This window comes from Drosophila rhopaloa, unplaced genomic scaffold (genome assembly GCF_018152115.1).
Source record: "Drosophila rhopaloa isolate 14029-0021.01 unplaced genomic scaffold, ASM1815211v1 contig_155, whole genome shotgun sequence".
NCBI classification, from domain to species: domain Eukaryota; kingdom Metazoa; phylum Arthropoda; class Insecta; order Diptera; family Drosophilidae; genus Drosophila; species Drosophila rhopaloa.
This window is the reverse complement of record NW_025335034.1, coordinates 7,212,652-7,226,764: the sequence shown is the minus strand read 5'-3', so window position 1 is coordinate 7,226,764 and position 14,113 is coordinate 7,212,652. Positions and strand designations below refer to the sequence as shown.

The following is a 14,113-nucleotide window of genomic DNA, read 5'->3' as shown; positions in this document are numbered from 1 at the left end:
AATATTAATGCCAAAGTATTTTCTATCATTCCTCAGATTAGATAGAAGTTTTGATTTATATATATGGATAAATATTTAAAGGAAAAAACTTTAATATACAAAATCCTTGTCTTCAATAATTAAATCCGAAATATTCAAATATGGCAACCAAGTTATAAGTTTAAGAAAATACATTTGCTTGATTAATGAAACTGGTCTGTTAAAGAACTACAAGTACTCTGTCGGAAATTTATGACTAATGGTTAATATATTACTCCCAGTTCCGGGCTCCAAAGGTTCATATTAAAAATTGGCTTTAATTATTAATATAACATATTTATTTTTAATGGTAAAAAAAACTATTTTACATAAAAAAAAAACCAAAATATATTATTAATAACATTTTGTATTTTCATATGCAGCTTGATATCCAGATACGATATTAAAGATGTTCATGTAGCACTGACACCGCTAACAGACTTTGAGAAGGAAATAGAGAAGAGCTCCAAGAGGGTAAGTTCGATTACACATTTATTATCTTTTATTAAATAGACTCAAAAGCCATTTAAATACCGTACCGAAGGAGAAGTCATATTTTTGAAAAGCTTTTTGACTCTTGAGACATGTTCATCATCTCTTGAGATACATATATGCCTCTCTATTTGAATACAATGTTGCCGTTTAATTGATGGTTCCTATAATCTTTTACACTTGTATACAGCATGTCATAAAGTTGTTGTTGTCGGAACTAACTTAAAGAGCAGGACAGAGGGAATATTAAGTAGTTTAGCACAACTATATTTGTTTCACTCGTCAAAAGTTTTGAACGCAGGCGCTTTGCCAATTATTTGTATCATATTTATAAGTGGAAAATGCAATTACACATGCATGTAAAAATGTTTAAAGAAAATCTGTCGAAAGCGCAAGGTGCGCGTTAATTATACAAAAGTGTTGCACACAATGTTAAAAGAATTCAGATGCTACCTCTTGACTGTGAGGTTTCTGGATTTATAAATTTAAAAAAAAAATTTTTTTTAACAATATAATACATATGTTTTTGTGGAAGTTAAATTTTTTTGTAGCATAATCAAAAATATTAATTTTTCCATCGTTTCAATGGCTATATGGTGTAGTATTTCGACGCTTGTAGAATTAAATTACTTTTTCTTATTCGTAAAACGCTACCTCTTGACTGTAAGGTTTCTGGATTTATAAATTTAAAAAAAAAATTTTAAACACTATAATACATATATTTATTAAAGTGAAAGTTCAATTTTTTTTATCAAATAGTTTAATTTTTCCATCGTTTTTATGTCTATATGGTATAGTATTTCGACATTTCATAAATTAAATTACTCTTTCTTAATCTTAAAAAATAAATAACGTATATTAGAAAGTTATGTAATAGAAAAATATTAATTTTAGTATATTTCCCATCAGCTAGATATAGTGGTACAAACACAAATTGAAAAATTAAATAAATTAAACTGTATTTCTGAAATCGTACAAAAAATACTAAGAGTATTTGCGTAAAAGCTAAAAAAGCCACAAAATGTAAATTTTTATACCCTTGCAGAGGGTATTATAATTTTGGTCAAAAGTGTGCAACGCAGTGAAGGAGACATCTCCGACCCTACAAAGAATGTATATTCTTGATCAGGATCACCTCCTGAGTTGATATAAGCATGTCCGTCTGTCTGTTTCTACGCAAACTAGATATCGAATAGAAACTTTGCACACATATGCCATAACTTTGGAGTTTGTAAAGTTAGGAAGCTGGGATTTTATATGGGTCTTATATTTGGCCAATCAATCCGACATACCAAATGTCATAAGGATCGACCGACTATATCCTATAGCTGCCAAATAACTGAACGATTGGAAATGGTAACTGGTGTTTTTAAAGTTAGGAAGTTGGGATTTTTTATGAGTATTAAGAATGCATCATATGAATAATTTTGGAGAATATAATATTCGTCCGACCCATTTGATTTATATATATTAAAATCACTGAATATATTTATTTTATAAATTAGTAAGTAAGTATTATTATAGGGTATGACACTACATTTTCGATTTCATTTACTGACGGATTTATTTGAGGTCAGACGGACACAATTTTATATATGGTCTATTTAATAAATGGTTTTTAAACGATAAGTTCAAACTTTATAGATAAAATAGGTTTATCCCACTGAATTTAATGATATATATCTATAGAGCTAGAAATTTAAGCTTAAGCATATATATATATATATATATGTATATAGTGATATAAAGGCAGTGCAAGTCTTTTAAAGATATGGTAGGGACAAGTTTTATATAGTATACGGACGACACAAATCTAAATCAAGGCATTGTTTTACAAATTGTTAGAAAATGAATGTTTAATTATGACGTCATTGCAAAAAGAAAAAACTGTTGGCGTTAACGGCGACCGGCGTGTTACTGGCTATAGCAATCTATATATTCTGGACACTGTAGTTCGGCAGATCGAGCCACCTTAAAGCCGATCGTTGGTCACGCCATCTCCTGGTGACATATTTTTTTTTGGAAATTGGTTAGTCGAGTAAGGGATATTCGTTTGTATTGAAAATGGTAGACACTTAAACGTAGTAATTGAAAAATACTTTTGCTTCCTTTTTCAAGGGTATGTTATTTTTATTTTTCATATTTTTAATTATTTGATTTACTTTATTTTCAAAAACATTAAATATTGTTCACCTACTGAATGAAAACAATCTCTTTATGTACCCCTGAAACATTTTGAAAAAGTCGATAACTTATTTTTGACAGACTTTAGCGTTTAAAAAAAATATACCAAGAAATATAATAAATATATTATAGTTTTTGCAAAACATAATTTATATAAAACGACGTTTTTCGAGACTGCCGGACACAAACATAACCTGAACAAGTCTTTACGTAGAATTTATTTTTATAATTTGAACTGTGTTCTTCAATTTTACGAGTGTTGATAAATAAATGTATTTTTAATATACTGTACAGATTTTTAGATTTTCTCGTGGTTTGTGTCCCCGGCCCTTAACTAACTTTACTCCTAAAAGTGCGCCTTTTTTTGTAAGGTACTTAGCTTTTCCTCCCTAATGGAAATGTAAATATTTTCCACTAAAACATTGGTTCCTTACAAGGGTATTTATTGGTCGAATTGGTCTCTCGGCTTGTCTGATTCTATTTTTCGGATGTGATTGATGCCCAATGATGTACTCATGCCCCATTAATTTCCTTTTGAACCAAAAATGCATGGTAAAATATTATCGAATTTTAATTAAATGCAAATGCGCATGTTAATTTATTGATGTTGTTGAAATGCCGATGGACCGTAAGACAGACAGGCTGTGACTTTGAACAAGACAGTTGAACCATGTTGTCGATCCAATGAAACAGCAACATCAATTTTTTTCGCCTTGTCATGAGCACCTTCAACTGGAATATTCTGCTAGAAAATATTAATCTATACAATTTGGAAAAGCAAATGTTATATATTCAGGCATAGACGTGAGAGCAGATATTTTGTTTTTTGGTTGGGTTTTGATGTTCGGGTCCCTAATGTATTTTTTGTTGGCGCTAATGGTTTTGTTGTTGTGATATAGCCGCCCATATAGTCATACCTTTCGTTTGTCTCTGCCGACTTCGTCGCCTTCGTGCCGTGTGCAGGCAAAGACTCAAAGCGCTTGACAAATTTTTCAGCGCGATCAGTCGAAAATCGTTGTTAATCGAAGCTAAACTAAAATTAAGGATATTTCTTCTGCGAATCTTATTATTACGAACGAAAAGTATATATTTGTTAAAGAAAAAATTTTAAATCATCGATCGCACATAATCCTATAATTTAATCACTTAGTGCTGTGCCTTTTAAAAAATATCGGTTAAAGTTTAATAGGCTGAGACAATACCATTTTGCCAAGCGTCTGTTTAAATTTAGAACTCGTGTGCAATATGGACCATAATTTGACCCAGAAATGAGAGGAATGTTTGGGCTCCACAGAGGAAGCATTTTTCCCACCACTATTATTTTTAGATTCGGTTTTTTGTATATGGAAAAACTGCCCGGAGATTTTTAACTCAATGAAACGAGAATTTTCTGTGAGGAGTTTCTTTTTTTACCGCGGTACCGTGGAAAGGATAAATCGAATTCTAATAGAAATCCAATCTGGTTAATATTAGAGTGATAATATTCAGTAAAATAGTACTTAATTTGGAAATAAGAAAATTAGTTTTTCATTGATTTCCTGGGAATAAATCTCAAAATTGTATAACCAAAAATAAAATAAGTTATTCTTATAACGTATAACTTCAATGAGGTTAAAGTGTTTTTAAAAGTAAAATTTATTTTAAACGGTTAAATCAATTAATTTTATGTGTTTCGCTTAAAGTATTAAATGCAGTCGGGACTATAAATGATTTCCCAGATATCTGATTCATTAATGAGGTACCAAACAATAACGCACCGCAAACTTTTTGAACTTGCCTTTAGCAAAGCGCTCTCCCAGGAAAATGTTTACACAACTTTTTCCCTAAAGTTAGCGATCATAAAAATAAAGTGAAACAGACAAGAAGCGATCGTAGAATGTGAAAGGAAAAACTTTTTCAAACCAAGAAGCGAACAAAAATTGAAAAACCGCAGGCCCAACCAATACCATTATATTTCCATCCCACTCTCTGGCGATATTTGATAAAAACTGAAGGAAAATGCTCCGTGGTACCGCATCTAAAGTTTCTCAACTCAGAGCTGAGTAGGAAAACTCAGTGGCAGCGGCGAAAAGTCGTCCGCCGTGCCGTGTGCACTCACAATTATATAGACTAGTTTGCTTTGAGCAATCTTCCAGTTCAGTACTCGGCGCTTCCGTGTGTGGTTTTAGTGCGTTGTAGGTTCCGTTCTATCCCGTCAAATAGGTGCAGCTATATACCCCCGTCGGGTAGATATCGCCCTAACTCCTAACTGATATTGCACGCATCCACCATTGCAACTCACATTACTAATCCATCGCAACCGCTAGATAGCAAGATTACCGGCCAGGGACGAAACTGTGACTCAGTTTTAATATACTCTGATATATATCTGTCGTAGTGGCGGTCATTTTTTGTGTGTGCTTTCCCATATATTTCTACCTGTCTGCGTTATTTTTAAACAAAATATTCTGTATAGATACACATTTATTGCTCATGTTTTTCTCTGTTTTCTGTGATAAAAAAAAATCGTTCCTAATTTTTTTGTGAGAAAGATGTCTCTTTTTTGATCATTAACATAAGAATCTTCTATATGTATTACGTATACGTCCGGTTGGGTAATTTTCTGGCACAGGCGATGACGCCTCGACTGACAGATAAGAATTTTGATAGATGATCTACATAATGAAAATTGAGGAGAAAATTGTCGGGCATCGAATTGAATTTTAAAAACATGAATTATAATTCAATCGCATTAAAAACTGACGTATTCTTTGATTTTTCCTTTGAAACATAAAATTTTGTTTTACAACTAAATTCGCGATTTAAACTTCGGAAACATGGTAATCGGAGATTTGTCGAGTCTTCACAGTTTGCTAGTGCTTTACAACCAGAAAATATTAATTTACCTATATGAATGCAGAAAATATTAGGTGCCACCCCATTCACCGCTTTCATCACCACCGAAGTTTCCCCAATGCACTCTCAAGCAAGACCAACCCCCACGAGCCCATCGACTCTATGTGTTCTTTTTCTGCACTTTCAGATAATAAACTTAATAAGTATTAAGAAATTGTACTCAAGTAGATCATTTCGATAGCGAAAAACCGAAACACAGACATAATGCCTTCCTTCCAACCGATCGAGGCCCCCAAATGTCCGCGCTGCGGAAAGAGTGTCTATGCCGCGGAGGAGCGTCTGGCCGGCGGATATGTATTCCACAAGAACTGCTTCAAGTGCGGAATGTGCAACAAATCGCTTGACTCCACCAACTGCACAGAGCACGAGCGTGAGCTGTACTGCAAGACGTGTCACGGCCGCAAGTACGGACCCAAGGGCTACGGCTTCGGCACCGGTGCGGGCACCCTCTCCATGGACAACGGGTCACAGTTCCTGCGCGAGAACGGGGACGGGCCGTCGGTGAGGAACGGAGCCCGCCTGGAACCCCGGGCCATTGCTCGTGCTCCAGAGGGTGAGGGTTGTCCCCGGTGCGGCGGGTACGTTTACGCTGCCGAACAGATGCTGGCCCGTGGACGCAGCTGGCACAAGGAGTGCTTCAAGTGCGGCACCTGCAAAAAGGGTCTCGACTCGATCCTGTGCTGTGAGGCTCCGGACAAGAACATCTACTGCAAGGGGTGCTATGCCAAGAAGTTTGGCCCGAAGGGCTATGGCTATGGCCAGGGTGGCGGTGCTCTGCAGTCTGATTGCTATGCTCACGACGATGGAGCGCCCCAAATCCGTGCCGCCATCGATGTGGGCAAGATCCAAGCCCGTCCGGGTGAGGGTTGCCCACGTTGCGGTGGCGTTGTCTACGACGCCGAGAAGAAGCTTTCCAAGGGCCGGGAATGGCACAAGAAATGCTTCAACTGCAAAGATTGCCACAAGACGCTGGACTCGATCAATGCCAGCGATGGTCCGGATCGGGATGTCTACTGCCGCACTTGCTACGGCAAGAAGTGGGGACCGCATGGCTATGGATTCGCTTGCGGCTCTGGTTTCCTACAGACCGATGGCTTGACCGAGGATCAGATCAGCGCCAACAGGCCGTTCTACAACCCCGACACCACGTCGATTAAGGCGCGCGAGGGCGAGGGATGCCCCCGGTGCGGAGGAGCCGTGTTCGCCGCTGAGCAGCAGCTGTCCAAGGGCAAGGTGTGGCACAAGAAGTGCTACAACTGCACCGACTGTCACCGGCCATTGGACTCGGTGTTGGCCTGCGACGGACCCGATGGCGACATTCACTGCCGCGCCTGCTACGGCAAGCTGTTTGGACCCAAGGGTTTTGGCTACGGCCATGCCCCCACTCTGGTGTCCACCAGTGGCGAGAGCACCATCCAGTTCCCCGATGGCCGTCCCCTGGCCGGACCAAAGACCTCCGGCGGATGTCCACGCTGCGGATTCGCCGTTTTCGCCGCCGAACAGATGATCAGCAAGACCAGGATCTGGCACAAGAGGTGCTTCTACTGCTCGGACTGTCGCAAATCACTGGACTCGACGAACCTGAACGATGGCCCAGACGGAGACATATACTGCCGGGCCTGCTATGGCCGCAACTTCGGACCCAAAGGTGTCGGCTACGGCCTGGGCGCGGGAGCTTTGACAACGTTCTAAACGAGTTTATGTATACCTAATCGAAACCCACATCCATGTCTGTGAACCGTTCCGATACTTCTGTCTAATCACCTACATATCTGTTTTAACTAACTAAACTCCCTGAAATTAGCTAACTTAGACTTCGTTTTGCTTCCAACGATTTTTGATCAACGATGCAGTAAATGCAAATCATATTTCTTTAGGTTATGTGAGAATAAGTTTAATATGAAAACAAGAAAAAAGAATAAATGAAAAAAAATTGAAAACATTAAACTGAAACCAAAAAGAACTTACGACTCAAAGCGAAACTAACCATCGAACACAGACTAACGAACTAAACGACATAAACTACAGCGAGAAAGGTCAAACTTTCTTCAGGTACTGTCATTGCACGAACGAAGGAACTTCCGCGAGCCAACGTCGTTTTACTTTTGTATCTTTACATTTTTTTCGATGACCCGCCAAGTATGTCTTATGCTCCAAACCGAAATACCCAAAAAGCATACTTTGAGCAAACTGACAATTTTTATACACCCTTACGACGAATAATGAGGAATGATATGATGTTGTATATTTAGATGATTTAGTTCTTACGATATACTTATGAAATCTTATTATTTATAATGGTATTTGAATGATTTCTCACCCATCTAATCTCTTGCATTCTGATTCGGATGCGAGCCATGGCAGATATAAAATATTTATATATATCAGCATACATATTCTACATACACACATACATAACATCCAATAATATATGCCCCAGTGGGTTCCATGAAAACAAAAAGATTTCGAAATGGTTTTTCGTAGTTTTAATTGATTCAATTGGGTGCGAATACCTGTGTTTTCTGCATTTAGATGGATGGCTACCTGGTTGGAATGACCGCTGGGTGGGTGTTTGGGTTGAGTTCAATTCGGTCTGGTTCGGGGGATGCGGTTCGGATTGAGCCACCTCATCTGGTCTATATATAACTTGTTCGACCGACAAACATCGTGAAAAATAATTGCTTAACATACACACAAAAAATTCTCTGCATATATGAAAGTACAGGAATAAATTCTTGGGTGTCTGTGTTGGTCTCTCGAGAAAAACATTCGAAATGTTCCATAACCGTATCCAAACGATTTTCTAAATATAAATATGATGCCAATATTGCTCACACAGCTGACACGAAAGCTTTTCACGCCACTCAAAACTCTCACACAAGAGAGAAATTTAAGAGAACCATTGTTCTCAAAAATACTGCTGACATATATCCTTTGAATATTGGAATACCCGACACGTGCCAAGCTGATATTGTTGTATAATAAGTGAGTCACTCTAGAGACGATTTAATGCTGTTAAATGTACTGCCCACCTAGAGCAAAGTATTAAGTCCTAATGCACTTTTAGGCACTTACCCCTTGAAATAATGTCGGGCACTTAGAAATATTATTTTGACACTCGTCCCACACCCCCTTGCGAGCATTTTTCACTTTTCTATTAATTCCCGGCATCCCAACCGAGGATCTATGGTATATCTTATGCTCCGTGACGTTGACCACGAAAATAAGTTCGCCAAACTAAATAAATTATTTTCTGTTTTAATATTTTTTTTCAGTCATAAATATTAAATAAAACGCCTTCAGCCAGGTGTGTTTATGTTAGTTTGGGTTTCGCATTGGCGTGAATATTTATAGACCTTCACAGTCAGCGTCTATTTTCGAGAGATTCGTTTTTGAAATTGTTTCGTATATGACACACGGCACTTTGAAATCGCCTGAACTGACGAGCAACAACACTACGATTTTTTTTGCTGACTGCGCCGATGATCTCTAAATATACTTGTAGATACATTTTATTCGATATGGCTTTTCTAGTATGTTATTAATGTTTAATTTCTGCCGTTCAATGGTGCGAATAGATTTATGTCTTGTTTAAGTCTGCGACTATTTGTATAACGGATCGAACATGATTATGACTCGGATAGAGAACATGTGGTTGTGTTGATTTTCGGTTCGCGGAAGATGAGTGTAAGGTTTTCCAGGGGGTTTGTTTACATACTCAACTGCTCTGAGATGTTACAGAAAAGGCGATTGATTGATTAAATCAGGAAACGACACATTGCATTGCTCTGGTAATGACACAATGTGCAATCAAATGTACATAATATCTATTACATTACGTGACTAGCATGCATTTAATAGCCAACTTATTGATTTCACATTACAAATTACGTGCCGCCGATCGCGGGGGTAAGAATGGAACCGCATCGAAACGGAACCAATTGGCCACAGACTGTCAGCCTGAGCGACTCACTGCTGTGTTTCATTTTAGCCACCAATTGTTAAGTCCCATTTGGATTGTCATATAGAGTCATGGGGGGTGTCTGAGAACCAAAACAATCGGGCAACGGAAGGACCTCAAGCTGGCTTTTCAATATTGTTGCGGTGGTTTGGGCATTCTTCTCAGGGATAGTGGTGAAAAGTTTTAAAATCTACCCGCTGATGGGCTGGTGATGATTTGTAATTTTTGTTCCTGTTGACTGTGTCAATTATGAGCGGTTGTCAAAAGTCGAGGGGAAAACTGGAATTACACGTGCTTGACTACTCTACGTACATACAATGAAACTACTTTTTTACGACAACCTGAGGGTTTATTTTGTGATCTTGTCTCCGTTAGCTAGCCGCCTGATGTGCATTTCACTTAGGTAGTTCCTTTAAATAGCCATAAAAACTCGTTTCGACAAATACGTTTTTCCTGGGCAATTAATTTAGCTTACCCGCTTTGTTGGCGCGGTCCTTTCATTGGAAAACTTGGGTCACCCGAGCAACAACACCTTATTTGGGTGCGGGTGGGTCGTTGAGTTTTTATCGAATCTCCGGTCGCGTGTTGGCTGAATTTGACAAATTCATGGGTGCGACACGTGTCGCCTTATTGTTTTTTTGCCCTGACTCTTGGCAAGTGTCCTCACATTCATATTTGGGTACAGTTACAGATGTTGATGCGTTTCAAGGGTGTGCGTACGTACCTTACCTTACGTACATTATTAATTATGGTTTCAGTTGTGACGTAGATTCAAAGAAACAGTAAATATTAACGTCATTTGTTTGTTTTAAATTTCATCAATGAATTAACTATTGAACTATTTAGATTGTAATAAAGTTTAGAAAATATTTTAGGAAATATTTTCAGACCGCCTTATAAAAACGAATAGTAAGGGTGTAGTCAGTCTTTTTATAAAATTTTAATGATTTTCACTATAACTCACCCCAACAATTATATTATATATCAGGCCTGTCAGCACTGGCTGATCCAAAAGACTCAACTGCCACTTGTGTAAATATTTGGCAGTTGACATTTTTGTTTTAATTTGATTTTGGAAACGCTTGAACTAACCCTCCCGTCGCTCTGTCGAGGATCAATAGTGCGTACCAAATGGGTTTGCTTAGTGGCGTGTGCAAAGTTAAAAAGGTTGCCTGGATCAATATTTGCACAACTCATTTTATTCCTTGAGTGCTGCAAACACTCATATTTGTTGGGAAACCCTATTTTTAAAATTTGTTTTATGGGTTGAATGACCCGCCACTGTCGAGTCTCAAAAGCATCACCTGTCTGAGCCCGGGAATTGCACTAATTGAAGCCTGTTTAGATGCGTTATTTTCGAGGGTCTGTTGTTAATTATGGATGACAAATTTCTTGCCACGACGACAAAGAAATTCTGCCAAATGACAACAAACAACCGCAATGGGAAAATCACTCTTGTGTTTGCATATTAAAATTACAGTGGAACTTCTAAGTGTTGTTTAAAATCTATTTCTAAATGAAAAACTTTAAAGGATTTTCTCAATATCTTAAACTTTAAACTTAGTTTATAACGGTAAATTACAAATTAAATCTTTGTTTGTTAGCGACCTTTTTGTTTATTAAATTAAAGTTTTTCCGGCTTGAGTCAAAGTTTATAAATTTTTACTTCCGATATATTTTGTCTGCCCTTCAACAACATAAAACAAATAAAATGTCATTAAATTAGACAATAGTTACGGATATTACTTCACATGTATTTTTATATAATAACAAAATGTACAGGACCCACACAATTCAAATCAGTTACATACATACATATGTACCAAGCCTATCAGAACGCCTCAAAAACTCAGAATGTTACAATATTTAATAAAATTAAAATTAACATTAACGTTTAAACGAAATCACAAAAGTTACAAGCTTAATACAATTTCAAAACATAATTTTCAAAACAAACTTTTAAATATTTACAAACATTTATTAAAGTACTTTGGACTCAAAAGTATAGGTATTAAGTATGGTTAAAAATAAACGATTTGTGCATGGCTACTAAATGTTTTGGGAACTGACTTGCTTACTTAGATTACAAAGTTTCGTACTATGGAATTTCATTTTCCAGCCGACTACGAAGACGGCGCCATTGTTCCTTTGCCACCTACATATCTGGTGATTCGATTACGGTCGCAAAGTTGCAACGGCAAAATTTGTGCCCGTAGCCCAACCCAAAAAGTCAAGACTCCCTCTTAGCTTTTGTTGAATTTGTTTGTATTGTAAAACAGACACGTTTACCTGTTCCTTACCCCCGGTTCACCTCCATTCCCCTCGGTACACCGTCACCAGGTAAATGCCACTTAACGTTAATTTTTCCTTTTCTACACCATGATTTTTTGGGCTTTTATTTGCATCGCAAAATATGCTCGCTATGCTTCTTCATTCCCATTCCAGCTGCAAACAATTTGCTTCTTCTTCTTGCACTTCTTTTATTTATTGCCAATTGCAAAAGTCTGCGGTGGCGATTCTCGCTCTCTCTCTCTCTCTCCCTCTCTTTCAATCTCTACCTCCTATCCTGTAAACAGTGCCTTACAATTCAATTATTTTTCATTTTCCTGTTTTGTCTTCTTGAATCGCTGTCTGGCAACTACAACAACAATAACAACAACAGCAACAGCAATGAGAGTAGAAACTGCATGCAGCAGTCGACACCCGCCCCTCCCCCTCCACTTTAATTCGCTCTCTCTTGACAGCATTGCATAAAGCACACAACCAAATATCTATTTTGTGTGGTGAGTACTAACTGAGAGCCGTTGTTTTCATGTTGCAACGCTCTCTCACTCTCGGAAAGTTGCTCATTAAGCATGGAAACTGTTCTCAGACAACACAGAATGGGATCAGTTTTATTATAGTTAAGGCCGAAATTATAGCATAAATCGTTAATTGATAATTAATAATAATCATAATATTTTGTCTACATCTTAATTTTTAAATATTTAAATTTCAACAGAATTAATAGAAATAAAAAATCTTAATCCATTTAGAAACCAAACAAATTCGTACTTTAAAATCTCTTAATTGTTTATGTAAAAATTTTTTTTTTTGGCTTGAACAAAAAAGAACATCTGATATCCACAAGTTTTCTAAAAACTACACGCTTTGAGAAATACAATCAAATGCTTTTTATTATATTTTTCAAATAATTAATTACATATGTATGTACCTCTTCTTGGGAACTGTTAGGTACTGTTTCCTTAAAAGATTCAAGATTTTCCGAATTTACCGCTAAAGGATAAGTTAACCTATTAATTAACTTTATTACCCATTAAAAATAAAACAACCTAATTAGTTTATAGCGACCGTTTTTTATATTTAATGGAACCATTAAGGCACAATAACTGCATCGAATAACAGGTATTGCCAAGGCAGGCCCAAGGATTCCAGTTAGATTTCAGCTGCGACTTAACTTGGTCAGTCTCCTTTTAATTTATTGTTCTTTGTCACATTTCTGTTTTGCTAAGCTTTTCTTTCGTCATCGCTCTTCCTGGTCATTAAATTATTGTTGCTGCTGCTGCACTCTTTTATTACATCAACAGCATTACGACATGCAGTTGTTGTTGCATTTGAATCCGAATCTGTATTTGTTGCTCAGAGAGACAGAGAGAAAGAGAGGAAGTGATAGGAGTGAAATAGAGTGGGAGAAAGAGAGGGGAAGAGAGAATGAGAGAGACGGTGAGCTGCGTGTGCTAAAGATTCACTTTTACACAGCAAAAAAAAAGGAGCGCAGGTCAAATATTTATTTAAATTTAAATATATATATTTTTTGTATATATTTTACATTTACATTTGTTTTTATACATAAAATTCCACAGTTATACAATGGACTTTGTTATTTTTAACTTAATGTAAATACTTAAATATATAATTTGGAGATTTTAATGTCATAGTCAAAAATTAAAAGTTTGTACAAATCCAACTATAATTATGGTATGTGGTCAAAAAAGATAATTAAATCCTTTATTTCATTAGGCAAACATTTTTCTTTCTGTGTATGTGTACATATATGGATTAAAACGTTGCTCAATCCAAATTTTCAACGGCGAGAGAGAATTAAGTACTAAGTGACAGCTTCAACAATTATTGGTGAATTTCTGAGTTTGAATTAATTGACACCTGGATAATTGTACTTGTAACAGACTCCCAAATGCTCTCTAGGTAACCTTTTTCCATTTTAATTCTGTGCCTCCGTCCCTAACTCAGTTATGTATATTTGTATGTATGTTTATTTTTATGCTGTCGCCGTGTGTTCTTGTTCTTTTTTTACCGTCTGCACACCGGTGTGCGTGCGAGTGTGCGTCTGGCCTACGTGCAGACATGCACTCACACTGGCACAGAAATAACAACAATACATACAGACGTCTCAATAATCCCCCACTGAAAACCGGCTGCCAACCAACAACAATGCAATGCGAGTTCCAGAGAGCGATGTTGTTCTCTCGCGCTCGTATTCTCTCTCTATCTCCCATGCAATAGCGCCTCTAAGCGAACGGATGAAAACTGGCGAGTTTATTC

General features: G+C 37.1%; 2 protein-coding genes across 12 annotated transcripts in view; both read left to right on the top strand.

Annotated features, from left to right (window-relative positions):
- LOC108053491 (protein AF-10) overlaps nt 1-14,113 on the top strand; it is a 37,670-nt gene that overhangs the window by 7,980 nt on the left and 15,577 nt on the right. For all 9 annotated transcript variants that reach the window (XM_044456924.1, XM_044456928.1, XM_044456927.1 and 6 more), the window contains exon 5: nt 402-492. In XM_044456924.1, the coding sequence (XP_044312859.1) occupies nt 402-492 (91 nt within the window). The remainder of the gene's footprint in view (nt 1-401; nt 493-14,113) is intronic.
- Nucleotides 3,652-8,052, top strand: LOC108053493 (muscle LIM protein Mlp84B). 3 transcript variants are annotated; one of them, XM_017136177.2, is made up of 2 exons: nt 3,652-3,776; nt 5,717-8,052. In XM_017136177.2, exon 2 carries the CDS (start codon nt 5,794-5,796, stop codon nt 7,279-7,281), a length of 1,488 nt encoding a protein of 495 aa, XP_016991666.1. In that variant the 5' UTR covers nt 3,652-3,776; nt 5,717-5,793; the 3' UTR covers nt 7,282-8,052. The 3 variants fall into 3 exon arrangements, with proteins under 3 accessions (XP_016991666.1, XP_016991667.1, XP_016991668.1); XM_017136178.2 differs by lacking the exon at nt 3,652-3,776 and adding an exon at nt 4,741-4,868; XM_017136179.2 differs by lacking the exon at nt 3,652-3,776 and adding an exon at nt 4,881-4,896.